We start from the raw sequence: 25,650 nt of genomic DNA on the forward strand, positions 1-25,650 counted from the left end.
GCGTGCGTCGGCGCGGATCCAGCCGGGGCGGAGCCGGGGCCCGGCCGCCCGCAGCCGCCGTGTGGCGGGCCGGGGCGCTCCCAGCGATGGGCCGGGGGGCCCCGAGAGCTCGAGGGTCGCGGGCGTGCCTGCTGCTGCTGCTCCTGCGGCTGCCTTGGCCGGTGTGGGGGGCCGAGGCGTTTCAAGGTGAGTGGGACGTGCCCCGCGGCGCAGGGGATGTCGCTGTCCGCCACCGCGGTGGCTGGGAGGGCAGGGAGGGTCTCCGCAGGACCTGCGCAGGGACTCTCAGCTGTCCTGGGGCTGGCCTTGGGGCCCAGACCGACACACTCTGCGCAGCTGCCACAGTGGCAATGAAAAAACGGGGGGCGGGGGGGAGCGGGGGGCGATCCCCTCTGAGCAGCCGCCCCAGTTCCCAAAACCCTCTGCCAGGACTCTCGGCCTTGACCACCCCTAGACCCCATGCACCGATGTGCACGTCCCTGCACCTCCATCCCTGAGGCGCAGCCCACGGGGTCCCAGGAGTCCCTGCTGTGCCCTCCCCCTCCTGCAGCCTCGTGCTCATCCCCAGTAGCGCAGGGCCTTGGGGCTATGTGTGTGTGTGTGTGTGTGTGTTTTGTTGATATTGTTGCCTTGTTTGGTGAGATAGAGAAGGGTGCTTCAGACAGAAGGGGCCCTGGGAATTAACCTCCACACCCCCAGTGCGTAGGAGGACTGGCCAGTCCTGTACCCTGTATGGGAAGTGGCCTGTGGAGGGACTGGGAGGACACCGGACACTGGGGAGGAGGCAGGAATGGCCCTGCTGGGCTGGTCAGCCTGGGGGCACTGGGTTTGGGAGCACTGTCCGCGCCAGTATCCAATAGGGATAGGGTCCTGTTCTGTTCTGGGGCCCTGAGGGGGTGGGATGAGAGCCCTCATGCCTTTGGGGACGGCTGCTCCCTCCTCCTCAACCTGGGGTCAGGAGAAGGTGAGATAACCCCTGGGAGGAGTGGAGAGGGGCTTTGTGCTCCCCAACACCGCATTGGCTCCCTGAACCTCATCATCACGGCCCCATCTCTGCCCCCCTCCCTCCTCAGGGGTGCCATGAAGAGAACCCCCAACCCGCTCGCACACCTGCGCACAGGCCCACCCTCCCCTCTCTACCTGGGAAGCCTAGGGCCAGCAAGAGGTAGTTCTCCACACCCAGTTAAGTCCTCTCTGGGCTGGTTGCCCCCCCACTCCCAGATTCACTCAGTTCCCTCCCCCACCGTAGCAACTGGCTCATCCAAGCAGGGAGGGCTTCCTGGGGGAAGGGGACTCCTAGAGGTGCTGCTATTCTGGGTCTTTGACGACCGGGTCTCGGGGAGAGGATGGAGGAAGAGAAAGGAGTTGGGGTGGACTGGCCAGAGCTGGAACACTTCCGCAGTCAACCATCTCAGCGTGGGGTCAGGGCTGGCTGGGTGCTGGGTGAGGCTGTCGGTTCTGGGAGCTGGGCTCACTTCCCCAGGGATTGTGTCAGAGGACAGGGAGGGCTGCCTACAGGCTCTGGGCTGCCTGGGGCCTGGCTCCTGCAGGGCGGGTGTGGCAAGAGCCTCTGGGACCCAGTGTGGGGTGGGGGGCAGGGAGCATTCCAGGGGAGCATTCCAGAGCCTTCTGAGTAATGCTTGGCTCTGGTATTCCTCCAGAGCCCCCTTAAGCACGCCTGGCCCGGGAGCACTCAGGCTCTGTTCCCCAGGCCTCCCCACCTTGAAGATCCAGGGAAGGGGCTTCTGAGCTAGAGTCCCCGGAAGTCCCGCTTCCAGCATGAAGCCCCCAAGGGGAGCTCGGGGCAAGGTGGGTCTCCCCAGATATCTGGCTGTTGTTTTTCTCAGATGGCGGAGACACAGGCATCCTCTCTTCACAGATCTCTCACCCCAAAGGCATCTGCTGCCCAGTCTAAAAATACCCAAGGCTGCGTCCCCTTTCCTTTCCCTTCTGCACTGGGGGCCTTGGTCTCTTCCTTGTGACCTCTGACCCCCAAGCCTCCCCCAGGTCAGCGGGGCTCCCACTTCCCCAGCTGAGCTCCTCTGTCTCTCTTCTGCCACCTCCCTGGTTCCAAGGATGCTCCAGGGGTGGCCACCCTTCTCCAGGCTATACCTTTGAATGTTGAAGATAGAGTCTCCTATTCCAACCAGCTGATGTCCTGTAACCTCATCCCTTGGTCGTCCCCACCCCCCTATGTTCCCCCTCATCTTTTACTCTGTCCTCCCTCCAGGAAACAACCCTGGAGAACCAGTCACCCTGCACTGGGTCCCGGATGCACAAGCCCGACGCACGGTCACCCTGGAGGAGCCGGTCAGTGCCAGCTCATCCTTCCCTCTGCAGGAGCCCAGGGTCTCCCGGCCCCTTTGCCCCTCCTCATTCAGCGTGGCAGTTTGGCTGGGGGCCTTTCGGGCCCCTTCCAGGAGGGTTGGCAGGTGGGGGTGGGGAGATATCTGGCTCACATGAGCCTTCACACATGGAAGTCATTTTCAGGCCTCCTCCCCCACCTCCCCCTCCTCCCTCCCTCCCAGAATTATTCAGGCCACCCCCACCCCACCAGGCAGAGGTGGGGCCAGAATCTGTGGGGCCTGAAACTTTTCAGGGACCTCTTTAAGAAAACCCCCAAATATCTTCCTTTTGCCCAGTTTACTAGAATATGTTACCCTGTGGACACATTGCTGTTCCCTCCAGGAAAACTTCAGCCTCCCTGGCTCATGCAGAATCCACTTCTGGCCAGGGGGCACTGGTCACTCTCCGAGTGCCCCCCAAATGCACCTGATTTTGCTTCTCCAGGATGCTCTGCCCCAGCTTCCTGCCAACACCCACCCATCACACACTTCCAGAATAACCGTGTCCCCATCTGTATGTGTCACACAGCTGTGCTACAAACCAGGAGGCCAGTGGCCTTGGTATCCCCATTTCACAGAGGGGCAGACTGAAGCCCAGAGAGGTTGGAGAAAGTGCCCAAGGTCACACAGCCTGAGACCAGAAGCCCAGAAGCCTGAGGCCCACTAAGGTCTGAAAGACTTGTAACCATTGACCAGTGTCTCCCCCTCCCCCCTCCCGCCACCAGGTCTAGAGAGCCCTCTTCATCCTGAATTTTCAGGCAAGAGAGGACAACCTACTCTCTAAGCCAGCAAAGAGGAAGGCAGGACGACAGTGTCATGAAGTCTAGGGGGGCCCCATAGGCCCAGCAGGCTTTAACCTAGGACCTTCACTGGGTCCCCCAGACCCCCAGGGGCCCCCATTCAAGCGGGCCCAAGCTTTGAGTTGGTTGTCCTAGACATCACTGGCAGAGGGGAGGCTAGGGACATGCTGGAGTCACACTGACTGTGGTCCTCCCTCCCGGTCCAGCCTGGGCTGTGATGAAGAAGGGCATCCCAGAAGGCATTCCTTTCCCCTGCCTCCAGGAAGCCTGCCAAGATGAGGACAGTAGACAGAGTTGAGGCAGGGAGTCCTGTCCAAGTGGCAGGAAATACCCACATTTCAGGTTAGGGATGGGGTGCTAGGTGAATAGCTGGGTCACCAAGAGGGCAGGAAGCAAGGACAGGAGGGGCTGCAGAAGGACAGAGAGAGGGGAGCCCGGGCAGGGGTTGAGGTAGGAGGAGGCTTTCCATCTGGGGCTGCTGTCTGTGCTTGGTGCAGACCTTTCTCCAATAAAGTAAGTGGCATTCCGGCCATGTGAGCTCATGCCTGGGGCCTTGGGGAGGTCTCTTGGCTGGGGTGGGGGAGTTGTCTGCTCCCACCTGCAGAGAAAAGGCCCCCCAAATAATCTGAGCCCCTTGGCCTGGGGCCCAGCCCAGTGCATGGTGGGATAAAAGGGCAGGGCTAGCAAGGGTGGGGCCAGCATTCTGAAGACACAGCAGCTCTCCACGAGGCTCCAGCTCCGGGGCCGGCTCCAACTCTGGGCCCCCAGCCAGGCAGAGTGGACAAGGAGGGGCAGATGGAGTAATCCCGCAGGGTGGGGGAGGCAAAGAGCCTATGGGGAAAGAGAGGCTGGGAGAGGCAAAGAGGCTATGGGGAAGGAGAGGCTGGCCCAGGATGTTTTCCTCTTGGCCTGGAATGGGGGGGGGGTTAATGTTTGCTTCACGGGCTCAGTGAAGCAGGTGTGGGCAGGCCTTCAGGAGGCCAGGGAAATTTTCGGTCTGTCGGAATTGGAGGCAGAGGGAGTAAAGTCTGAATTCTACAGGGAGTGGGGAGCAGGAAGATACAGAAACAAGAGGCTGTAAGGACGCCTGAGCCTGACTACCCGACGCTCCTCCACCCAATGTCTTCAGGACGCCACTGTCCTCCCCACTTAGAGGAAGGCTTCTGGCTTCTGGCTGTGAAACAGGAGGGAGGGCCAGAGGAAGGGCCCAGTCACCTTGTGTAAGGCAGGATACCTTTCTGGGACCCCTTGTCTCATCTCTCCGGAGGATGTGGTGTTCACCTAGCAGGCTGGGTCAAATGCCTGTTGTTAGAGCCAAAAGCATCCCGAGTTTGGGAACATATATGCCTGCGTGTTCTCACCCCCACCCACACCCACACCTGCTGTGGCAAGTGGGGGAGGCTACTGCCCCCTGCCTCCTGCGCTCTCCCTCACCAGCCAGCTCCCCATCCCAGCCCTGAGCCCATCCCTCAGCCCTGCTCTCCTTCTTGCCCAGGTCTCGAAGCTAGACACAGGATTGGTGGCCTTGAAGGCTGAAGGGCAGGAGCTCCTGCTGGAGCTGGAGAAGAACCAGTGAGTACCAGGCTGGGGAGGAGGCTAGCAGCCAAGAACAGCCCCCCTCTCCAGGGGGGGTTGGTGTGGGGGGCACTGAGGGGAACACATGAGAGAGGCTGGATGGGGCAAGGGCCCCAGAAACAGAGGTACAGGTGACTAGAAGAGTCATGCCAGCCTATGACCGGCTCCCTCAAGGCTGAAGTAGGCTGCTGAGGCTGGGTGAGCCCTGCTGTGGGGCTCACTCCTCGTTCCAGCCCCAGGAGCACCTTGTTAGCTTCCTGCCAGAAATGAGTGAGCATCACCCTGTGGGTGCTCAAAGGATGTGCTTAGTCAAAAGAGAATCCAAGATGGATTCCAAGAATGGGTAGGTGCTCTGGGCTGAGGGATAGCAGGGAAAAAGGTGCTGTGGCTACCAAGTCCAGACACATTCAGGGGGAGGCAATTTGTCTGGCTTGCCTGGAAGGTCTCCATCAGCAGGGAGGGGAGCAGCGTGAAATGAAATTGGGAAGTCCCAGTAGGACCAGATCACAGAGGCCATTTTAAGGCTGAGTGTCCAGGATGGGGCAAAGCCAAAGATTCTGAGCTGGTGAATGAGCAGGCAGAGATGGGCTGGGTGGGGTGGGTGTCCAAGATGGAGCGTGGGGTCTGGAAACCATCCAGATGGAATTACCAATAGCTATCATTCATTGAGTGCTTGCTTCCTCAGAGGCATTGTTCCAAGCACTCTACACACGTTGACTTCTCCCCCATGGAGCCAGATGGACCAGGAACACATTCTAGTTCCACCACATTTAACCACAGTTCCTCTGAGGCTCAACGTCCCCACACATGAAAGGGGGTGACCACATCGCCTACTCCTCGGGTTGAGTGTGTTGTGTGTATTGGGGGAGCCAAGCTAGAGAAGGTGGAGGAAAGACTAGGAGGTGGAGAAGCAGGCATCACAGGTCTTTGGGTTGGTCTGGCAGTAAAGAGGTCAAGGCGAGATGGGGGTTGAGGATTTTCTTTACAGAAGAGAAATGGACTCATGATTGATTCACCTTGGTGGGAAGGGCCCTGGAGAGATGGAGAAAGAAGGTGGAATCGTTACTGGAGTGGGGTCTGAAGAAGGTGGGGATGGGGATTCCTGCTCAGGTGGGCAGGCAGGAGCAGCTGTGAGCAGGTGGAGATTCTCTTTTCTCTGGAAGCATGGGGTGAACATCACTGAAGGATGGGTGGGGAGATTTGTGGGGTCTAGGGGCCAGAGAAGGTCTGAAGGATCTTGGGGACAGGAAAGAGGATGAGAGAAGGTTGACCAGATGCCCAACAAGGCTGAGCAGCAGGTAGGGCCACCTAGGGAGGCCACTGCACTTCCTTGGCTCCAGGTCCCACCTCCTCATCAGTGTCTCTTGAATCCTCCCTCCTGCCCCTCCCCAGACCTGTGGACCCAGCTGCCTGCCACAGGTCCCACAGGAACCCCAGACTCTTTCCCCATTCCTGCTCCTCCCTGGTGCTTCCTACACTCCTACTTCCCACACCTCAGCCACCGCCAAGGCTCCTTCCTGCCCTCCACCTTTCTGCCTCTAGCCCAGGGTTTTCTGACCTGAGCAACACATAGTGGCTCCTGTCTGTTCCCTAAGACACATGTGGATGTTTCCTCAGTGCTAGCCCTATGCCTCGCTTCACAGAGCTGCTCAATTAGCATTCAGGGGGGAAGGCTGGAGGGCATCCTGGAAGAGGCCAGGCTGAATTAGCTGACTCTTACAACACCCCCTCCCAGCAGGCTGCTGGCCCCAGGATACACAGAAACCCACTATAGCCCAGATGGGCAGCCAGTGGTGCTGGTTCCCAACCACACGGTGAGATACTCCCGTGGGCTCTGAGGACAGGGTAAGGGGTACTGGGGGGTGCACTCCCTGAGGACCTCTCCACCATTCCTTCCCCATTCTCCTCCTGTTCTTAAGGAGAGGCTGGAGCCAGCCCCCCACCATGCCCTCTCTCTCTTGCCCCTCCCAGTTCAGCCCTGGCTGAGCTTTGGGGCTGGGTCTCTTGCTCTCCAGGACCACTGCCACTACCATGGGCGTGTGAGGGGCTTCCCTGACTCCTGGGTAGTCTTCAGCACCTGCTCTGGGATGAGGTGAGGAGTTCCGTGGGAGGGAGCTGGGCCTGGGGCTGGGGCAAGAGTCCCCTCACACCCTCCTCTGCACTCCTCCGCGCCCTAGGGGCCTGATCACACTGGACAGGAATGCTAGTTATTATGTGCATCCTCTACGAGCTGGAGACTCTGAGGACTTCATCACTCACAAGATGTTCCAAATTGGGCAGCTGCTCGGCTGGAAAGGGACCTGCGGCCACAGGGATGCCAGGAGCAAAGGGGACATGGCCAACCTTTCTCGTGCCACTCAGATCAAGGTCAGGGGCACAGATAGGAGGGGGAATGGGAATGCAGTATCCATAACCCTCCAAATCACAAGACATAGGAATACACAGCCCCAGTTCAGGGCCTCCGATCCTGATATTTTTATTTGGAGGCTGAAGAAACAAGTTCTAGCAATTTTTATTTATTTTTGTTTTTTTTTATTTTTTAAAAATATTTTATTATTTTTTAAAGATTTTATTTATTTATTTAATTGACAGAGAGAGAGAGAGAGAGACAGCAAGAGAGGGAATAAGCAGGAGGAGTGGGAGAGGGAGAAGCAGGCTTCCCGCCGAGCAGGGAGCCCGATGTGGGGCTAGATCCCAGGAACCCGGGATCATGACCTGAGCTGAAGGCAGACGCTTAACGACTGAGCCACCCAGGCCCACCCCCTAGCAATTTTTTAGAGTTAACTTTCTGCTTCCTGGGAATTGGGGTTAGTGGTCAGGACTCAAGCCCAGCAGCCTGCTGCTGAGGGTCACCGTTGCCTCTCCCCAGGAGAGGAGGGAGGTCCGCAGGAGCCCGAAGTTCCTGGAGCTGTACATAGTGGCTGACCACACGCTGGTGAGCCAGAGGCCCTGGGGGCTGCCGGGGTGGGATGGGGCCAGTTCAGCCTGTCACACCCTCTTATGTCTGCCTTTCCAGTTCTTGACCCAGCACCGGAACTTGAACCACACCAAACAGCGTCTCCTGGAGGTGGCCAACTATGTGAACCAGGTTGGGGTTGGTGGAAAGACACCCCTAAAGGGGGTGACTGTCATATGGGCTGGCAAGTCCTAGGGGAGGTGTGGCTGGCTTGGAGATGAGGCCCGGGACCCGAGCAGAGAAGAGAGGGCGCCCCCACGGAGGAGCACGGGCACTGTGGCACGTCCTGTCCTCACCCCCGTCCCGTCCGCAGATTCTCAGGACTCTGGACATTCAGGTGGCACTGACTGGCCTGGAGGTGTGGACGGAGCAGGACCAGAGCCGCGTCACGCCGGACGCGAATGCCACGCTCTGGGCCTTCCTGCACTGGCGCCGGGGGCTGTGGGCACGACGGCCGCACGACTCCGCGCAGCTGCTCACGTGGGTGCCTCTGATGCCCACGCGGGGCCCCGGCCCGGCCGCCCAGAATCCTGGCCCGGCCGGCTCACCATGCATGCGTTCCGCCTTCAGGGGTCGCGCCTTCCAGGGCACCACCGTGGGCCTGGCGCCCATCGAGGGCATGTGTCGCGCCGAGAGCTCGGGAGGCGTGAGCACCGTGAGCTCCACCCCTGGGGATAGGAAGGGGGCAGCAGAGGAAGGGGAGGGTGGGGGGGAGGAGGAAGGGGAGGGTGGGGGGGAGGAGGCGGCCCCGCAGCCCGCCCTGACCGTCCCCGCTCCCTCTCAGGACCACTCAGAGCTCCCCATTGGCGCAGCCGCCACTATGGCCCACGAGATAGGTCACAGCCTTGGCCTCAGCCACGACCCCGACGGCTGCTGCGTGGAGGCGGCGGCCGGGCAAGGCGGCTGCGTCATGGCCGCGGCCACCGGGTACGGACGCCGCGGTCGGTAGGGGCTGCGGGGGGAGGCTCCGCTGGACCAGGGGGCCTTCCCCAGCTGCCTTTCTTGGGAAGAAATGGTTATCCCTCGATTTCCTCTCCCGTAAAATGGGGATATGACCACAGCACCGCCCCGAGAGTTCTTCATGACGCTTAAAAGGAGGAAACGCAGAAAAAGCAGATTCTCAAAAGTATGAAGGTTATTTTCAGAACATTCTAGCGAGGATTCTCTAACCCCGGGAGGAACGGCGCTAGGTCGCGATTCGACCTCGAGTCCTGGGCTGCCTGGTCCCCGCCTCGGGCTCGCAGTGTGACTTTGTGCAGGTTACTTGCCCTCTTCGGGCTCTGCCTCTGGAGGACCCGGGCCGCCGGTCGCTTAGGCGCTGTGCGCGCAGCCAGGGGCTGTGCGGCCAAGTACAGCGGGTAGTGGTGGGAGGGGATCGGAGACGAGCTGGGGGCTGAGGGTGGCGGTGCCCTCACGCCCGACGCCCTCCCCTGCCCGTAGGCCCCCGTTCCCGCGCGTATTCAGCGCCTGCAGCCGGCGCCAGCTGCGCGCCTTCTTCCGCAAGGGGGGCGGTGCGTGCCTTTCCAACGCGCCCGACCCCAGGCTCCTGGTGCCCCGCGCGCGCTGCGGGAACGGCCTCGTGGAGGACGGCGAGGAGTGTGACTGCGGCGCCAGCCAGGTCAGGTCCGCGCTCCCGGACCCCGGGGTGCGGGTGGGGGTGGGGGCCCGAGGCTGGCGCCCCGCCCGCCCCCCTCCCCCGAGGTCCGGGGCGCGGCGTCCTCACCTGGTCCCACATCCCCTTTTTGGCTCCAGGAGTGCCCGGACGCCTGCTGCCTCGCCCACAACTGCTCGCTGCGCGCGGGGGCCCAGTGCACCCACGGCGACTGCTGCGCGCGCTGCCTGGTGAGGGCGTGGGAGGCTCGGGTGAGGGTTAGGGGGCGCTTGCGAGCCGGCCTGGTGGTCTTGGCTGACTGGCACGCTCGGGTCCCCCTGCGGGTGCGGGCTCTGCTCTGCCCTCCAGCCTCTGAGCCGCGCTTACGGCGTGGATCTCTCCCTGTCTATTGTCCCTCTGTGCCTCGGCCACCCTCCCTCCACCCGGTCACCTGCGTAGCTGAAGCCGGCTGGCGTGCCGTGCCGCCGAGCTGTGGGCGACTGTGACCTCCCAGAGTTCTGCACGGGCGCCTCCCCTTACTGCCCCCCGGACCTTTACCTACTGGACGGCTCGCCCTGCGCCAGCGGCCGGGGCTACTGCTGGGATGGCGCGTGTCCTACACTGGAGCAGCAATGCCAACAGCTCTGGGGGCCTGGTGAGACTACCCGAGCACCCCGGCCCATCCTCGGGCCTGCGCTCTTTTCCACTCCAGGGAAGACGGGAGGGGGCGGGGGCCCTGAAGCCAGCGCGGTCTCGCCCATGCGTCCTCAGGCTCCAGCCCAGCCCCGGACGCCTGTTTCCAGACGGTGAACTCCGCGGGAGACGCCCACGGGAACTGCGGCGAGGACCGCAAGGGTGGCTTCGTGCCTTGTGCGCAGAGGTGAGGAGCGGAGGGGAGGGCGAGGAAGCTGCGTAGTGCGTTGGGGCAAGGACACATCTCGCTGTTTGATCACCCTGCACTTTCCTCCCCAGGGATGCGCAGTGCGGGAAGCTGCAGTGCCTGGGCGGGGAGCAGCGCCCACGCCCGGCGCACACGGAGCCCGTGGACTCCACCGTTGGACTAGGCAGCCATCAGGTGACCTGCAGGGGAGTCTTCGTGCTGCCCGGTGTCCAGCTGGACGTGCTCGACTTGGGCCTGGTAGAGCCAGGTACCCAGTGTGGACCTAGCATGGTGAGCCCTGTACCCCCCCGCCCCTCCCTAATGCTTGAATCCTGCGCGGGGAGCATCACTCCCCCCGACTGCCCGGTGCACACCCTGCCCATAGGTGTGCCAGGACAGGCGTTGCCAAAACACTACCTTCTGGGAGCTGGAGCAATGCCTGGCAGCCTGCCATGGCCATGGGGTGAGTGTCAGAAAGTTGATGGGGGCAGGTGGGCTTGGGGTTCCTGATCCCATGGGATCCTCCTTCTGTCTTCTCCTCTGTAGGTTTGCAACAGTAACCAAAACTGCCACTGCGCTCCGGGCTGGGCTCCGCCCTCCTGCGACAAGCCAGGGTTTGGTGGCAGTGTGGACAGTGGCCCTATGCAGCCTGAAAGTGTGTCCATGGGGGACAAGTGGGGAAGGCTGGGATGGTGCACCTGCTAAGGACTCAGCCTTGCCCTGTTGTCCCCAGACCACAAGGCCTTCCTGCTGGCACTGATCCTTAGCTTTCTGCTGCCTCTGCTCCCCGGGGCTGGCCTGGCCTGGTGCTGCTGCCGGCAGCCGGGGTCCCGTCTCCAGCAATGCCTCTGGGGCTCGAGGAGGGACGCCGCATGCCATGGGTAGGCTCTGAGCCCACTCCCGTGGTTCTTGCCTGGGGGAGCTGGGGTGGGGTCCTCAGACCTTGTCCCCGGCTGCACAGAGGTGGCCGGAGGCGGTGGAAAGGAGCCCTGAGCAGGAGGCCACAATGGGTGTGTGTGGATCCCTGGGGGCCCTCAACCCCTCCCAGTTACTGAGGTTCAGACCCTCTTGACCCCCTCTTCTGTCTCTCCCACCAGGGGGCTGCCTCACCCTAGACTGCCTTTATTCTACCAACTCATCCTTCGGTTCTTGCTCCACTGTGCCCTTCAAGACTTTTCTAGCCTCACATGCCTTTTCCCACTTCCTCTGCCTAAATGTCTCCTGTACACCTTTCAAGTCCGCAGATGCTGGGCCCAGCACATCCTTTCACTCCATACCGCTGCTTAGCTTTGGGGCTGGCTGCCCTTGTGCCAAGGGCCTGCCCTTCACCCAGTTCTCCGTGACCTGGGAGGAGGTCACATAGTACCTGAGCATGGTTGATCACCCGGTGCTGGTCAAGGGAGGCCCCCTATGGCACATCTGACACAGCCTGGCCTTGGGAGTACTCCGAACAAGCTGCGGGAAAGGGCAGGGCTTGGGCTAGAGATGGGGGCAGAGGGCAGCCCAGACAGGGGCAGGGCACCAGCCAGGTCCCAGGTTCTGAGAGGGCTTTGACACAATGAGCAGTAATTGCAGGTCTATGGGGGAGGAGCAAGGTGCTCAGAGTTTGGTGTGTCCGCATCAGGAGTCCTGGAGGCCGGGCGGGGTGGGGGGCAACCTGAGTGATGCCAATATCTGGAGGGATGCCAGGATGCTGGGGTGATGGCAGAGCTTGAGAGAAATGTCAGGGCTAGAGAGAAGTGCCCATGGCCCCAGGAGGGCAGGAGTCAGACCTGGAGCCTGGAACCCAGGGGCCTCTCCCAAGAGGGAGCAGGAAGGGAACTGGAGGCAGGGATGTGGACCAGAAGGGTAGAGACTCATTCAAGGCAGAACTCAGATCGGGCATGCCTGCTCAGGACCACTGTGCCAACCTCCTGCCGTCTTATCGCACTGCTCAGGCCCAAAGATGCCCCAAACAGGGACCGCCCCCCCAGCAGTGTTCACCCCATGGAGTTGGGCCCAGCAGCCATTGGAGAGCCCCGGTCCCTGGGTGAGTGAGGCACAGGAGGAGATGGGGAGGGAAGTGAAGGATGGGCTCTTGCCTTCTACCTCCTTCCAGATGGGCCCCCCTCCTTTCCACATAACACCCAGTCACCTTGAGGCCCCTGAGCCCACCTTGCCCCAGGGACTCCTGACTGTGGTCACAATATATGTCCTCCACCCATTGCTGCAGACCTTGAGGACTCTGCCTGAGCCCAGGAACCACCTTGAGAAGCCTCTGCCCTGTTGTGCTGCCTGCAACCCCAAGGTAGGTGGGGCCCCCCACCTCATCCACCCACCTCTGTTGCCCCTCATCTGCCGGCCCCTCTGAGGTTTCTGAGCTTGGGTTATTATGCAAATGAGATTTGATCTTGTGGAAAAGCTGTTGTCACGGAGACCAGATGCTGGAAGCCCCCAGGGTGGGAGAGAGAGAAGTTGTGTCTCTTCCTGGGTCACTGGTCTTCACTGAGGGAGGAAAGGGGGTCCTGGCCCTCAGGGGTGATCCCTCCTCTTCGTTTTCAGCAGGTCAAGCCCAGAAGGCAAGATCCTGTCTCTGGTGAGAGGGAGCTCCCGAGATGAGGATACTTACAGACGGTCGACCTCTGACAGCCCCTCCGGGGACTTGGTCTCCCAGGGAAGAGCCAGAGAGTCAGACCTCATGCACTTTGGCAGCCTGCAAGTTTCTTCCCTGAGCTGAGCTTGCCCCACTGACTCCAGGACCCCAGAGCCTTATCAGAAGGTGCCCAATACTGTCCGCATTCCTTAAGACTAGGGAATCCTGGTAAGGTACATACTCCAGCCCAAGAATCTATCAGTCCAAGGAGCAATGTTCATGTAGTCACTGACCTCCTGTCACCAGGGGAGGCTGGGTCATGATGGGCATCAGGAGAGGCCTCTGTCCAGGGAGCCTGGGTGTCTCTGCTCCATGTATTTTACCCAGACCCAGCTCTGTAGAGGCCAGCAGCTGCCGGGCCAGAAGCCAGCTCTGGGGGCTCTACATTTCAGACAGAGTCCACTTCCCTGGAGCCTGGCCCCAGCAAAAACAAACAAACAAACAAAAACACCCAAACAAAATCCTTGGGACCCTCCTCCCTCCCTTTTCCTGCCTTATCTTGTCCCTCAGACGCTTCCTCAGCCTCACCCCGGTTCTTGGTCCTCCACTTGAGGTTTTGGAGGAGTGTGGGGACTGCTGTCACTCCCTCCCGACTTTGGACACTACTCAGCCTCTCTTCCATTCCCTGGGAGGGGACAGTGGGAGCTGTTTTAAAACGGACACCAAAGTAGAAGTCAGAAGAAAGACATGCTGCCTTTGAGCCTCTGTGAGTCTTTTCTGTATATAGATCCAACCCCATGGGGCTCCCTGAGGGTCCCAAGGGGTGGTAGCTGGTAGGTGAAGCCTCAGATGGCAGCCAGGGCCCCAAATGTATCTGGGATGGTGTTACCTAGCTGGAATGACCCCTTTGCCCCACCTCTTTTGCCTCCCTTGGAGATTCTGAGAAGCCACTTATTCTCTCCCCGTGCTTCATGAAAGAATTGTTGGGTGACCTTCTGTATCAGTCAGCTGTTGCTGTATAACAAAACTACCCCCAAAACATAGTAGCTTAAAACAACTAATTCTGTGAATTGGCAAATTAGGTTTAACTCAGCAGGTGGTTCAGTTGGCCTCTTATGATTGCAATCAGCTGCTGGTCAGTTGGGCAGTTCTGCTTCTGGGGTTGGCTGGCTGTTGGCTAGAGTGATGTGGACAAATGGGCTATGCACCCATTTTCCAACAGACTAGCTCAGGCTTGCTCACATGACAGCTGGGGAGGACTTGAGAGAGCAGAGCAGTATTAGGGTAAGGCAGGTGATGCACTTACCTTGAGCACAAAAGAAAGGCAATCAAGATAAGTAATATTTTAATGCAATATTTTAAAAGATCAAAATCAGTGCAAAAAAAAATCAATTATGAACAAAATATCAGGATTTTAACTGAAGACCAGATCAGTGACAGTGTGATGCCAAGCCACATTGGAACCTGAGGCAGAAGGAAATATTTTAATAGTGATCCTGTCTCACCCCAGTCCCAATCCTGCCAGAAAGTAAGTGGAAGCTTGCAAAGCTTCTAGAAGATTCTACGACTGGCACATTTTACTTCCATAACACTCTATTGGCACAAGCAAGTCACAGGGCCAGCCCAAATTCCAGGGATTGGGAGAGAAACTCTACCTCTTGATGGGAAGAGCAGCAGAATCATGTTTCAGAGCGCATGAAGACTTGGGGGAATTTTTACAAACAAGCATCTCTGCCATGGGCAGCAGAGAAGAGGCAGCCCCGGGCTCGGGCTGGCTCCTATTCCATCAGCCCCAGAGGTTGAATGAGACAGTTTTCTGAAGCTGCCTTGTCTTTTTTTTTTTTTTTTTTTTTTAAGATTTATTTATTTGAGAGAGCAAGTGAGCAGGGGGAGGGGCAGTGGGAGAGGGAGAGGGACTCTCAAGCAGACTCCCCACTGAGCTTAGAGCCAGATGCGGGGCTCTATCTCAGGACCCTGAGAACATGACCTGAGCTGAAACCAAGAGTCCGGACATTCAACCAACTGCACCACCCCGGGACCCCAAGCTGCCTTCTGTCTTAATTGTACCCGTGAGATTTTGATTGATAACGATGACCTGAGTACTGACAATGGAGGGGTTAAGGCCACTGAAAGGAGTTATTATTACTTACAATTCCCAAGAGAAGGGGTCATGTCAGGCCATGCAGGGCCACATGGGGAAGCATGAGGTTCAGAGGGGAGGCAGAAGCAGGAGTGAGGGGAGAGCCTATACTAAGGTTTGTGCAGGAAAGGCAAGGAAGGGCAAGATAAACGCCTCAGGACTGGCCAGCTGTGCGGTATAGGGGTGGTCTCTAATGGTCTGGTAATGGCCCTGTGGTGACTTAGGGCAGGGCAAATGCAGGCTTGGTAAAGGTTAGGAAAAAGGAGGTGGTTGGGGGTATGGACTCAGGATTGATTGCTCTGCATGTGAAAGACATATTCATAGGCAAATTTTCATGAACTCTAGGACTTAGGGTTAGAGGCAGTCTCTCCCCTAGTCAGCAAGCTCCCTCCCCTCCCACCCCCACCAAACCAAGATGTCAAACCATCATAAAATACAGAAAATAAAGAACGTGATTAATACAGCTCCCCACACTCTCACCCTTGGGGGGGGTGTCTGGATCCTATGGGACTCCCACTTATATTACATGTCTTTAATACTTAAAATTGCATGATAAAGAGAAAAACATTGCATGATAAAAATCGAATGATCAAAAATTGGGTATGCCATGAAAGCAGTACTTTGAGGAAAATTTATGACCACAGTATTTTTTTTTTTTTTTCAAAGAGAGCTTAAAGTCAGTGGGATAAAGGTCCACGTTAAGAAGTTAGAAGCCCAGGACCAGATGATTTCACTAATGAATTCTACTAAACATTTAAGGAAGAATTAATGCCGGTCCTTTTCAAACTCTTCCAAAAAATTCAAAGAGGAGGGAACACTCCCAAACTCACTTTAGGAAACCAGCATTGCCCTGATACCAAAGCCAGATAAGGAAATAAAAAGAAATACAATACAATACAAGGACACTACAAACCAGTATCCTGATGAATACAGATGCAAAAATTCTCAACCAAATATTAGCAAAGTGAATTCAATAGCACATTAAAAGGATCAAACCCCGGGCGCCTGGGTGGCTCAGTTGGTTAAGTCACTGCCTTCAGCTCAGGTCATGATCCTGGAGTCCCTGGATCGAGTCCCGCATCGAGTCCCGCATCGAGTCCCGCATCGAGTCCCGCATCGAGTCCCGCATCGGGCTCCCTGCTCGGCAGGGAGTCTGCTTCTCCCTCTGACCCTCCCCCCTCTCATTCTCTCTCTCTCAAATAAATAAAATCTTAAAAAAAAAAAATAAAAGGATCATACACCATGATCAAGCGGGATTTACTGCTGAGATACGAGGGTGGTTTGACATATGCAAATCAGCATATGTGATACACCACATTAATAGAAAGATAAAAATCATATGATCATCTTAATAGATGTAGGACAAGCGCTTGACAAAATACCACATCCTTTCATGATTAAAAACTCCAAAAAACTGGCTATAGGAGGAATAAACCTCAACATAACAAAGGCCAGATAATTACAAACCCACAGCTGACATCATACTCACTGGTGAAAAGTTGAAAGCTTTCCCTCTAAGATCAGGAACAAGATAAGGATGCCCACTCCAACCACTCCCATGAAGCACTGCTGGAAGTGTGAGTCAGAGCACTTAGGGAAAAAAGGAATAAAGGACCTTCAAATCAGACAGGGGAAATAAATTTATCTTTGTTTGCAGATGACATGATTTCATTTTATTTTTTAAAAGATTTTATTTTTAAGCAATGTCTACATCCAATGTGGGGCTTGAACTTACAACTGCGAGATCAAGAGCCACATGCTCCACATGAGCCAGCCAGGCGCTCAAATGACACGATTTTATATATAGAAAACCCGAAAAACTCCACCAAAAATGATTAGAACTAATCCCCAAATTTGGTAGTTACAACATACAAAATCAACATACAGAAATCAGGTGGGCTTCTATTCACTGACAAATTATCTTTAAGAGAAATAAAACGATCCCATTTGCAATAGCATAAAAAATACTAAGGAATAAATTTAACCAGGGAGGTGAGAGACCTGTGCACTTAAAACTACAAGACTCTGATGACAGAAATTGAAGAAGAAACAAATAAATGGCAAGATATTCCGTGCTTATGAACGGGAAGAATTAACATTGTTAAAGGGTCCATCCTACCCAAAGCCATTTATGGATTCAGTGCAATCCGTATCAAAATTCCAATGTTATTTTTCACAGAAATAGAAAAGATCATCCTAAAATTTGTATGGAACCACAAAAGATCCCGAATAGCCAAAGCCATCCTGAGAAGGATATATATAAGGGGAACACTAACATTTTTGTTAGCAACTTTTCTTCAAGTCTAAGATTAGTTAATAATAAAAAGTTAGAATTATAAAAGAAGGGAAAGAACAATGATGTTTCATAAAGTTAACAGTCTGGCATGGGAGACAAGGTCTCCTTGGGTGTGTGTGTGTGTGTGTGTGTGTGTGTGTGTCCACCTAGGCACACGCGGGTGCTGGGTTCCGTGGTCTCCTTGGGTGTGTGTGTGTGTGTGTGTGTGTGTGTGTCCACCTAGGCACATGCGGGTGCTGGGTTCCGTGTCTGGCATGGGAGACAAGGTCTCCTTGGGGTGTGTGTGTGTGTGTGTGTGTGTGTGTGTGTGTTTCCACCTAGGCACACGCGGGTGCTGGGTTCCGTGGTCTCCTTGGGTGTGTGTGTGTGTGTGTGTGTGTCCACCTAGGCACATGCGGGTGCTGGGTTCCGTGTCTGGCATGGGAGACAAGGTCTCCTTGGGGTGTGTGTGTGTGTGTGTGTGTGTGTTTCCACCTAGGCACACGCGGGTGCTGGGTTCCATGGCTCCTGGACCTACCTGAAGGCAGAGCCTGGGGTGGGGACTCAGTGGGGCGGGGCGTCATTCCCGCTACAACGGCTCCGCCCCATGGGAGTGTTCGCGTCGGCACCGGCACTCGGGGTTCCCCCTGCCAAAGGCTCGGGCGCTGCTGGGAAGGGGACACCTGTCCCGCTGGGACTCTGCTTTCAGTCATCCTCCCGTTTGCTGCCCGGCATGGGCCTCTGCTTGGCGCCCGCAATGCTGCTGCTGTTGCTGGGTGAGTGGCCACCTCCTCCCCGAGACCCCTCAACACTGGCCTCTTTGTCCGATCTTCAGGGACAGAGAGAGGGGGCAAGAGGATGATCTGGAAAAAACCAGAACCACAATAAGGGGCACAGGCATGAGACCTGTATATGGGGTGTGCCGGCACCCGGGGCAGCCCTGCAGCGTGCCGTGTAGCCCGCCACTCCCCACCCCGAAGTCCCGTCTTTGTACCCCAGTCCCAGAAACTTCCTTTTTCCTATTGGGTCCCCTCTCCCACCTCTCTTACCCTTCCCTCAGCCCCTCCTCTCCATCTTCAGTCTTGGAGCTTCACACTCGTTCCCTGGTGCCACGCATCTGCTGTTCCAACAGCTTGGCTTCCCCTTCCCCAGCTGGGGCATCGTGGAATGCGGGGGGGGGTGTCACTTTACTGGGTGGAGCGGGGTGGGGAGAATGGAATCTGACAAAGGTGTAAGGCACACGAGATACTGGAGCTGAGACGTGCTGTTTGGAGGGTAAAGATGAGGCAAGGGTACTCCTGGCAGAGGGACACCCGTAAGCAAAGGAGCAGAGGTGGGACCAAGACCTCAGGCGACACTAAGTGCTACTGCTGTGTGGCTGAAGCCCGGGCACGTGAGGGGCTTGGCTGCGACAGAGGGCAGAGTTTGTCTGCTCCTGGGGTCCTGGAGGGAAGGGGAGGGGAGGGGAGGACACAGGAAGGGAGGGCTCCCCCCTCTCCTGTCTACCCTCCCCACATACTTACTCATCCTAAGCCCTTGGTATCTATTCATCCTGCCTGTAGCCACAGCGAGAGAATCACCGTGGCTCCCACCATCCTATCCGTGGATCCTGAAAGAGGGGGCCAGGGCCAGATGGGGACCCTGCTCCCAGACCTGAGGCAGGAGCCGCCTCCCTCCACACACCCAGTGAGAAGGATGTGGGGCCAGGCTGGAAAACTTCCCCAAGACTGTGGTGTTCCCAGGGGCTGAGAGCCCCGAGAGGGGCGGGGGTAGCCTGGTTTTGGTGACCCAGGTCCTAGGAGGGGGCTGCCAGATCCCAGCAGAGTGCTGCCTATCATGGACTCTTGGGCCTTGTGGCTCAGGACAGAGCCCTGTGGCCTGACGGGAGGGACTTCTCTGGAGTCCACACCCTGACAGCCAGGTCTAAATGGGCCCTCCAGTGCCCAGAGCGCCTTCAGGGAATCCCTCTTTTGCCTGGCTGGAGGAGAGCGGAGGGGTCAGGGGAAGCCAGAGTCCAGATGGGGCAGCACGGGAGATGCACGAGAACGGAGCATCAGAAGGGACTGGAAGGGCAAGACGCCCGCGGTAAGGGGCAGAAGGAGGCGCACGAAAAGGTCTGGAAGGAGGGAGACCCAGAAACCAATAGATTCACTCAAAGGGTGTCTTTGGGGAAGGGAGGAGAAGAAAGGAAGAAAGCTCAGGTGTCCCAGCGTGTCCTCAACGCCGTTTCTGATAAATGTCCATTAGCCAAGTCCCCAGAAGCCTTGCTCTGCTTCCCGCGTCAGGTGGGGCCTGTGAGAGTGGCAGGAGCCCCGCGGACCCCCTCTTTGAATGGGTCTGGTCGTTCTGCGGAAGGAGTGGTGCCTGGGGAGGATGAGCTTCAGCGTCTGGGGGAGGCCGGGCCGAGTCTTGGTGCGCCCCTTCCACCCGTGACGCGTAGCAGGACTCCCCAGAGCCGGCGGCCGCCCATCCGCGCGACAGAGGGCCGGTGAGCGCCAGTCGGTCACGCCTTCGAGCCACACTCTGCGCTCCGCGGGCTCCGCGCGCCCCGCATCTTCGGAGGGCGAAGCGCACTGGTGGGGCTCGCGGAGAACTGCAGCTGCCCGCCCCTCCACCAGGGTCACCCAGCTCGGCCGCACGGAACCGATGCTTGGACGCGGCCGAGGCGTGCACGGCGGACGCGCGGTGCCAACGGCTGCGCACCGAATACGTGGCTCAGTGCCTGGGTCGGGCCGCGTCCGGGGGCTGCCCCCGCGCCCGCTGCCGCCGCGCCCTGCGCCGCTTCTTCGCCCGCGGGCCGCCCGCGCTCACCCACGCGCTGCTCTTCTGCCCGTGCGTCAACGCCGCGTGCGCCGAGCGCCGGCGCCAGACCTTCGTGCCCGCCTGCGCCTTCGCGGGGCCCGGCCCGGCGCCGCCCTCCTGCCTCGCACCCTTAGACGCCTGCGAGCACAGCCGGATCTGCCGGTGCGGGGGGCGAGGGGGGCTACGTGGGATGGGGCGGAGGCGGGGCGGGGCTGGGTCGCAGGTGCGCACCGCCGTGGGAGCCGCGGGGCGGGGACTGGGCGGGGCCGGGCGGGGCCTCCCGCTCACCGCCCTCCGGTCGCGCCGCGCAGGCCCCGCCTCCTGGCCTTCCAGGCCTCCTGCGCGCCCGCCGCCAGCGCCCCCGACGGCTGCCTGCAGGATCAGGGCCCCCGCTGCCTGCGCGCCTACGCGGGCCTCGTGGGTACGCACTGCCGGGATCCGGGCGCGGGCTGGGGCTCTCCCGGGGCTGCCTCCGCCTGGGTGGGCCGATTACCCAGCCGTCGGCGTCCCCGCAGGCACCGCGGTCACTCCCAACTATGTGGACAACGCGAGCGCGCGCGTGGCGCCGTGGTGCGACTGCGGAGCCAGCGGAAACCGGCGTGAGGAGTGCGAAGCCTTCCGGGGACTCTTCACCAGGAACCGCTGCTTGGGTGAGGGGCCCGGGCGGGGCGGCGCTGACCGCCCCTTCCCAGGTTCAGGCTGGCGGCACCTTATTTTAGCGGTGAGGAAACAGGTTGTTTGCGGCAGCCACGCGGGTGCACACCCCCTCTGCTGTCGACCTGCCCCTCGAGACATCCGCGCCCAGTTCTCTCCGGAGACCAGGTCACAGATCAAAGTAGGATCTTCGCGATGTCTAGGCTGGTGACCCTGCGGGCGGGCGGGCGGGCGGGTGGGGGGCAGTCAACACAAGTTTCCGAGTTCCTGGAATGCAACTAGGCGAAATTCTAGATCGCCACTTCTGAGGTGCTCCCACCCCCAGGGCACTCCCAACGTCCCCATTGATGATCTTGCCTTTTGGGTCTGAATAAACTGGGTGGCCTGTGAAGTCCATTCTGCCACTTAGCAGCCCAGAGTTAGTCAACTCCTCGAAGCTTTTTTGTGCCCATCTGTAGTATGGGGCTGCTAATCGGCACCCTTCCCTGTGAGGGTGACAGTTTGTAAGGGACTAGTGGCACAGATGTCCCTATTTTGTTATTCCTTGTCATGCACCTTCCATTCCAGAAGCCAGTCCTTGCAGATGTCCTATCCTCCTGCCCCGCCGCAGGATGCCAGAGGTCTCTGTTTGTCCCCGAGGAGCTGGGCCTTGTGCTGGGGTTTCCCAGCCTAGCCCACCCTGGACCCCTTCCTCCTTAGATGGTGCCATACAGGCCTTCGATGCTGGGTGGCCTCCAATCCTGCAGGACCGGCCAGATGTCCACCAGGACCCTGAGCACAGCCTCCTGCAAGTAGGTGTAAGGAGGGGATGGTGAGCTGGCAGCCCCTTGCACTGGCTCCTTCCACACACTTCCATTCCAGGTGGGCCTCGATGAAGGCATGAGTGGCCTGGGATGGAGGTGGTGGAGGCAGAGAGCAGAGCCCAGCTTCTGCCTCAAGTCCACATTCTGCTCCCACCCCCAAGGTGTCCTCCGCAGATGGGCTCCTGGTTGGGAGCTCCCTGCTCTCCATGCTCCCTGTCCTGGCTCTGCAGCCCCTGCTCTGACTAGGACAGCTGACCTTGGACAACACCACTGTCCCATCCTGCCTGGGGTACAGGGCCCCATCTGCACCCTACTGCCCCACTGAAAATGGGCTGGCTTGCCTCCCAAGCTGGTCCCAGTGCTCTTGCCCTGCTGCCCTTTTTAGGTCTGGACACTCTGTGTGCCTGTCCCCTCGAGTGAGGGATGTGGGTTGAGGGCCTGATGCAAAGCCCATAGTTTCCCTTTCAGTGGGTTTCTTGGTTGTAGGTCCCTCTCTCCACTGACCTTTGAACAGTTGGGTTCTCCCACAGGGTAGGGATGGGACGGGGTCACCTGTGTAGCTGAGGCTCGCTGGGGCCCCAGATCACCTAGAAGTCAGAAACCATCCAAATTCCCAGAATTTTAAGAGCTTTTACCAGCTTCCCCAAATAGAACATGCCCTAAGGAGTACATCTGAATAGACTTCAGGTAAAACTGTTTTGGACGCTGCAGGCTTTCATGGCACCCTCCCAGGGAGGTACCGCCGGTCATGATAGCCACCTAGGCCCCACTGACTAATGTTGGTAAGGTTCTTCCCAACCATGATCCGCTGCTTGGTGGGCACCACCTGGAGTGAGGATCCAGTCCCCTGTGTTGCACTGGTCACATGACCATCTTTCCTATGGGTTAACCTAGCACTACGAATGGCGTTCCTAGCTCAATAAACCCACATGCACTGAGACTGGCCTTGCTTTCATGTGATCTGTCCTGGGAGCCTGGAGACCAGGTCAGCCACAGGGGGGTATGCTTCTGCTGTCCTGTGTGACCTCAGATGGTCTCAGAACCAACCTGGGCTACCTCTGCTCACCTGCGAGGCCAAACTGAATCAACTGTTAGATCCTGGTGGCAGAGATTTCTGTTGCTTTGTCTTCTTTGCTAGTACTCAGATTCAAAAACTATGCTTCCCAGCCTCCCTTGCAGCCAGGAGGTGGTTATGGGGCACAGTCCTGGTCATAAGTGGAAGTCACAGGTGAGGCTTCCAGGAGAGTTCTTGAAACAGGAGAAGACTTGTTGACTGGACCCTTCAGCCTTTAGCCTCCTCTCCCTTCTTCTTGCCCAGAACTTGGTGGCCATGTCTGGGGACATGGGTGCCATTTTGAAAATGGAGCCACGTGACATTGTGGACCCACTGTCCCAGCCTCCATCTGCCTCCCTCTAGACTCTTCATTATATGAGAAAAATAATACCTTTAGTTTGTTTAAGCCTGTTTCTCCACAGACATCTGTCATTTGCAGCCAAACATAGTCTCTGATTGTCTCACTGCCACTTCTGGGGGGCCAGGGAGCCCCGGGATCACTTAGGAGACCCCCTCCTCAGTGTGCACAGAGCCCAGCCCTGACAGACACTTTAGAGTGATGGTCATTTTGTTGTTGTTGTTGTTTTATTTCCACATATTCTGCCTGCTTCTGTCCATGGGGAGAGTCGAATTCTTTCCTGGAGTCTAGGGAAATGTGTCCTGTTTTCACAAGCACTTGTGTGTGGCCGGTGTGGACCCGCGCGTGCCGGGGGCGTTGTGTTCATGTGCAGGTCTGCGAAGGTGTTCGGGAGGAGAAGGCAGAGCAGTGGCGGCCGAGTACGAAGTCTTCTGCCCGCTTCCTTCTTTCTCAAGAGCTTGGAGACCCTGATGAGGGAAGGGTTACAGAGTCTCCAGGCCGCTGCTTCTCAAAGCGGGTTGAGGCTTGTCAGGGGCCACGAAAGCGATGGAAGGGCACGTTGTTGGCGCCTTGCTCAGAGACTTCTCTGGACCAAGCTGCTGGGGACGTTGGGTGCTAACCCCCCTCCCAGCTTCCCCCGCTCTAGAAGAAATGCCTGTAAAGATACCCTTTGCTCCCTGAGGTAGCCTGCAGCCATGCGGCCGAGTGGCAATTCTGTGCGCCATGCATGCTCCAGAACTCCCTGTGGGATGGAGCTGAAGCTAGATCCCGGCTGAGACCACAGCCTAGCACCTTCCCCTGCCGGCTCCTGCCTCCCTCACTCAGAGGTTCCCCGGAGGGCACTCACTCTCCTAAAGCATCCTGAGAATCCCTGTCTTGGGCTTGGTTTCTGGAGAACCTGACCTTAGACACAAGGGTTCAGTGCAGATCACACCAAAGCCCAGGCCTGGGGCTGTCCTGACCAGAAAAAGAGCCATTGGCTCTGAGACTCTGTATTTAGCACTCAGAACAAACCCACAGACACCACATGCAGCAACTACCAACCAGCCTGGCCACTCCAGCCAGTAATCTCATCGGAACCAAACACAAAGCAGACGTGCGGGGGTAGGCAGCTGAGCAGTCCGGCTTCAGGCACGGCTGCGTCCGGGGGTTTGAGTGCTGGTGGCCCCGTTGGTCTGTGCATGGCCTCCTCTGTGGCCAGGCAGGCTCTCTCACCGCAGGGTGGGCAAGAGCCGTCCACAGCTGCACAGCTGCGGTCTCTCCTTTTAGGAACCTCAGCAGAGAAAGACACGTCTCTTTCCCATCATCCATGGACTGAGTCAGGCAGGACCCCAGTAGGCCCAGCGTCATAAGCCTCTTCCAGTCGGCCCAAAAAGATCACATGGAATGGGAAGGACAGTTCTCCAGAGGAAGAGAAGTGGGGGGTTGCTGGGCAGAGGGAAGCTCCGAGTCCAGCCTCTTCTCACTTCACGAAGAAGGAATGTTCTCGACTCTCTTCACCTGCATGGGAACGGGCACCTGTGTGTGGGCTGGGGAGAGACCGTTTATGTGGGCTGGGAGCTGCGGCAGCGGGGTGAAAGCTGTTCACCATGATGGGGTGGTGGCCCAGATGAAGGATTACGGGTCTTCTGCATGACGGGCCACACGTGCCGGTGTGTTAAACTCTAGCACTTCATTTTTTAAAAGTTTGTTTGTTTGTTTGTTTGTTTGTTTAATCTCTACACCCCACATGGGGCTCGAACTCACAACCCCAAGATCAAGAGTCGTGTGCTCTACCGACTGAGCCAGCCAGGCGCCCCCATCACTTCATTTTTTTTTTTACTCCGATAATTAGAGTAAAATATAGGCATATACCTTTCAAGAGATTGCAAAGATGAAAAAAAGAGCAGCACTTAGTTGAAAACAGTGGCCCTGTGGCTGTCTCCCCTCTGTACTTCTCTCTAACTCAGGCGCGGGCTTGAACCGAATAGAGCCGCTTTAACGTCAGTGTGCCGCGGAAAGGAGGCTTCCTTTTTTTTTTTAAGATTTTATTTATTTATTTGACAGAGAGAGAGAGACACAGTGAGAGAGGGAACACAAGCAGAGGGAGTGGGAGAGGGAGAAACAGGCGAGGGAGAAACAGGCTTCCCGACGTGGGGCTCGATCCCAGGACCCTGGGATCATGACCTGAGCCGAAGGCAGACGCTTAACCGACTGAGCCACCCAGGCACCCCTTATTGGGAGCAGCGGGAAAACGAAAGGTCTCAGGGCTCCTGCTTTCTGGCTCTCTGTTCTTCCCCCGAGGGAACGGTCCCATGTGGGAGGCTTGGGGCCATTTGGGGCGTGGCCCCGGGCAGCTCTGAAGACAGAAGCCAAGAGGAGGGGACCGGGCGCCGTGGCTTACAGAGGCCACCCTCTGGCCACCCCTGGGCCCGCTGACTTTCCGAGGGTTTTGTTGTTGGAATGGGCTGAATGGCGGCCCCAAAGCTATGTCCACATCCTAAGCCCTGGAACCTGTGATGCTGGCAGAAGAGTGAATGTTACCTAATGTAGCAAAAGATGTGATCAAGAATCTGGGCAGGAGGAGCTTATCTTGGATTATCCGAGCGGGGCCCTAAATGCAGTCCTGTGCATCCTTAGAGGCAGGGGGAGATCAGAGAGATGATGTGAGGACAGAGCAGAGACAGGGGAGCCGGCGGCCACCAGAAGCTAGAAGAGGCTGGGAACGGGTTCTCCCCAGAGCTTCTGGAAGGGGCGCAAGCCCGTCAACACTGAGATTCCGGACTTTTGGCCTCCAGAACTGTGAGAATGAATTTCTGTTTTAAGCCACCAGGGTTGGGGAATTTGTCACAGCAGCCCCAGGAAG

At 57.9% G+C, this 25,650-nt stretch overlaps 2 protein-coding genes across 15 annotated transcripts; both read left to right on the forward strand.

Annotated features, from left to right (window-relative positions):
- Nucleotides 1–47: 47 nt before the first annotated feature.
- ADAM33 (ADAM metallopeptidase domain 33) lies at nucleotides 48–16,515 on the forward strand. 14 transcript variants are annotated; one of them, XM_064572878.1, is made up of 23 exons: nucleotides 127–186; nucleotides 2,231–2,310; nucleotides 2,875–3,013; nucleotides 4,187–4,370; nucleotides 4,641–4,717; nucleotides 6,736–6,812; nucleotides 6,898–7,087; nucleotides 7,533–7,655; nucleotides 7,737–7,808; nucleotides 7,990–8,156; nucleotides 8,247–8,331; nucleotides 8,461–8,603; nucleotides 9,117–9,294; nucleotides 9,429–9,518; nucleotides 9,727–9,922; nucleotides 10,039–10,147; nucleotides 10,240–10,438; nucleotides 10,533–10,610; nucleotides 10,694–10,802; nucleotides 10,881–11,028; nucleotides 12,085–12,176; nucleotides 12,360–12,434; nucleotides 12,689–16,515. In XM_064572878.1, exons 6-22 carry the CDS (start codon nucleotides 6,808–6,810, stop codon nucleotides 12,377–12,379), a joined length of 2,004 nt encoding a protein of 667 aa, XP_064428948.1. In that variant the 5' UTR covers nucleotides 127–186; nucleotides 2,231–2,310; nucleotides 2,875–3,013; nucleotides 4,187–4,370; nucleotides 4,641–4,717; nucleotides 6,736–6,807; the 3' UTR covers nucleotides 12,380–12,434; nucleotides 12,689–16,515. The 14 variants fall into 14 exon arrangements, with proteins under 14 accessions (XP_064428949.1, XP_045741428.1, XP_045741429.1 ...); XM_064572877.1 differs by lacking the exon at nucleotides 4,187–4,370 and adding an exon at nucleotides 6,456–6,534; XM_045885472.3 differs by lacking the exons at nucleotides 2,875–3,013; nucleotides 4,187–4,370 and adding an exon at nucleotides 6,456–6,534 and having other exon boundaries at nucleotides 54–186.
- Nucleotides 16,516–17,867: 1,352 nt separating this feature from the next.
- GFRA4 (GDNF family receptor alpha 4) lies at nucleotides 17,868–24,734 on the forward strand. Its single transcript, XM_064573538.1, has 7 exons — nucleotides 17,868–17,910; nucleotides 18,215–18,240; nucleotides 19,575–20,098; nucleotides 20,248–20,357; nucleotides 20,452–20,586; nucleotides 21,290–21,381; nucleotides 21,555–24,734. Exons 1-7 carry the CDS (start codon nucleotides 17,868–17,870, stop codon nucleotides 21,633–21,635), a joined length of 1,011 nt encoding a protein of 336 aa, XP_064429608.1. The 3' UTR covers nucleotides 21,636–24,734.
- Nucleotides 24,735–25,650: the final 916 nt, after the last annotated feature.

The sequence above is a fragment of the Mirounga angustirostris genome, unplaced genomic scaffold, assembly GCF_029215605.1.
Source record: "Mirounga angustirostris isolate CCGP_5_RB_7025 unplaced genomic scaffold, mMirAng1.0.hap1 SCAF_10, whole genome shotgun sequence".
In the NCBI taxonomy this organism is placed as follows: domain Eukaryota; kingdom Metazoa; phylum Chordata; class Mammalia; order Carnivora; family Phocidae; genus Mirounga; species Mirounga angustirostris.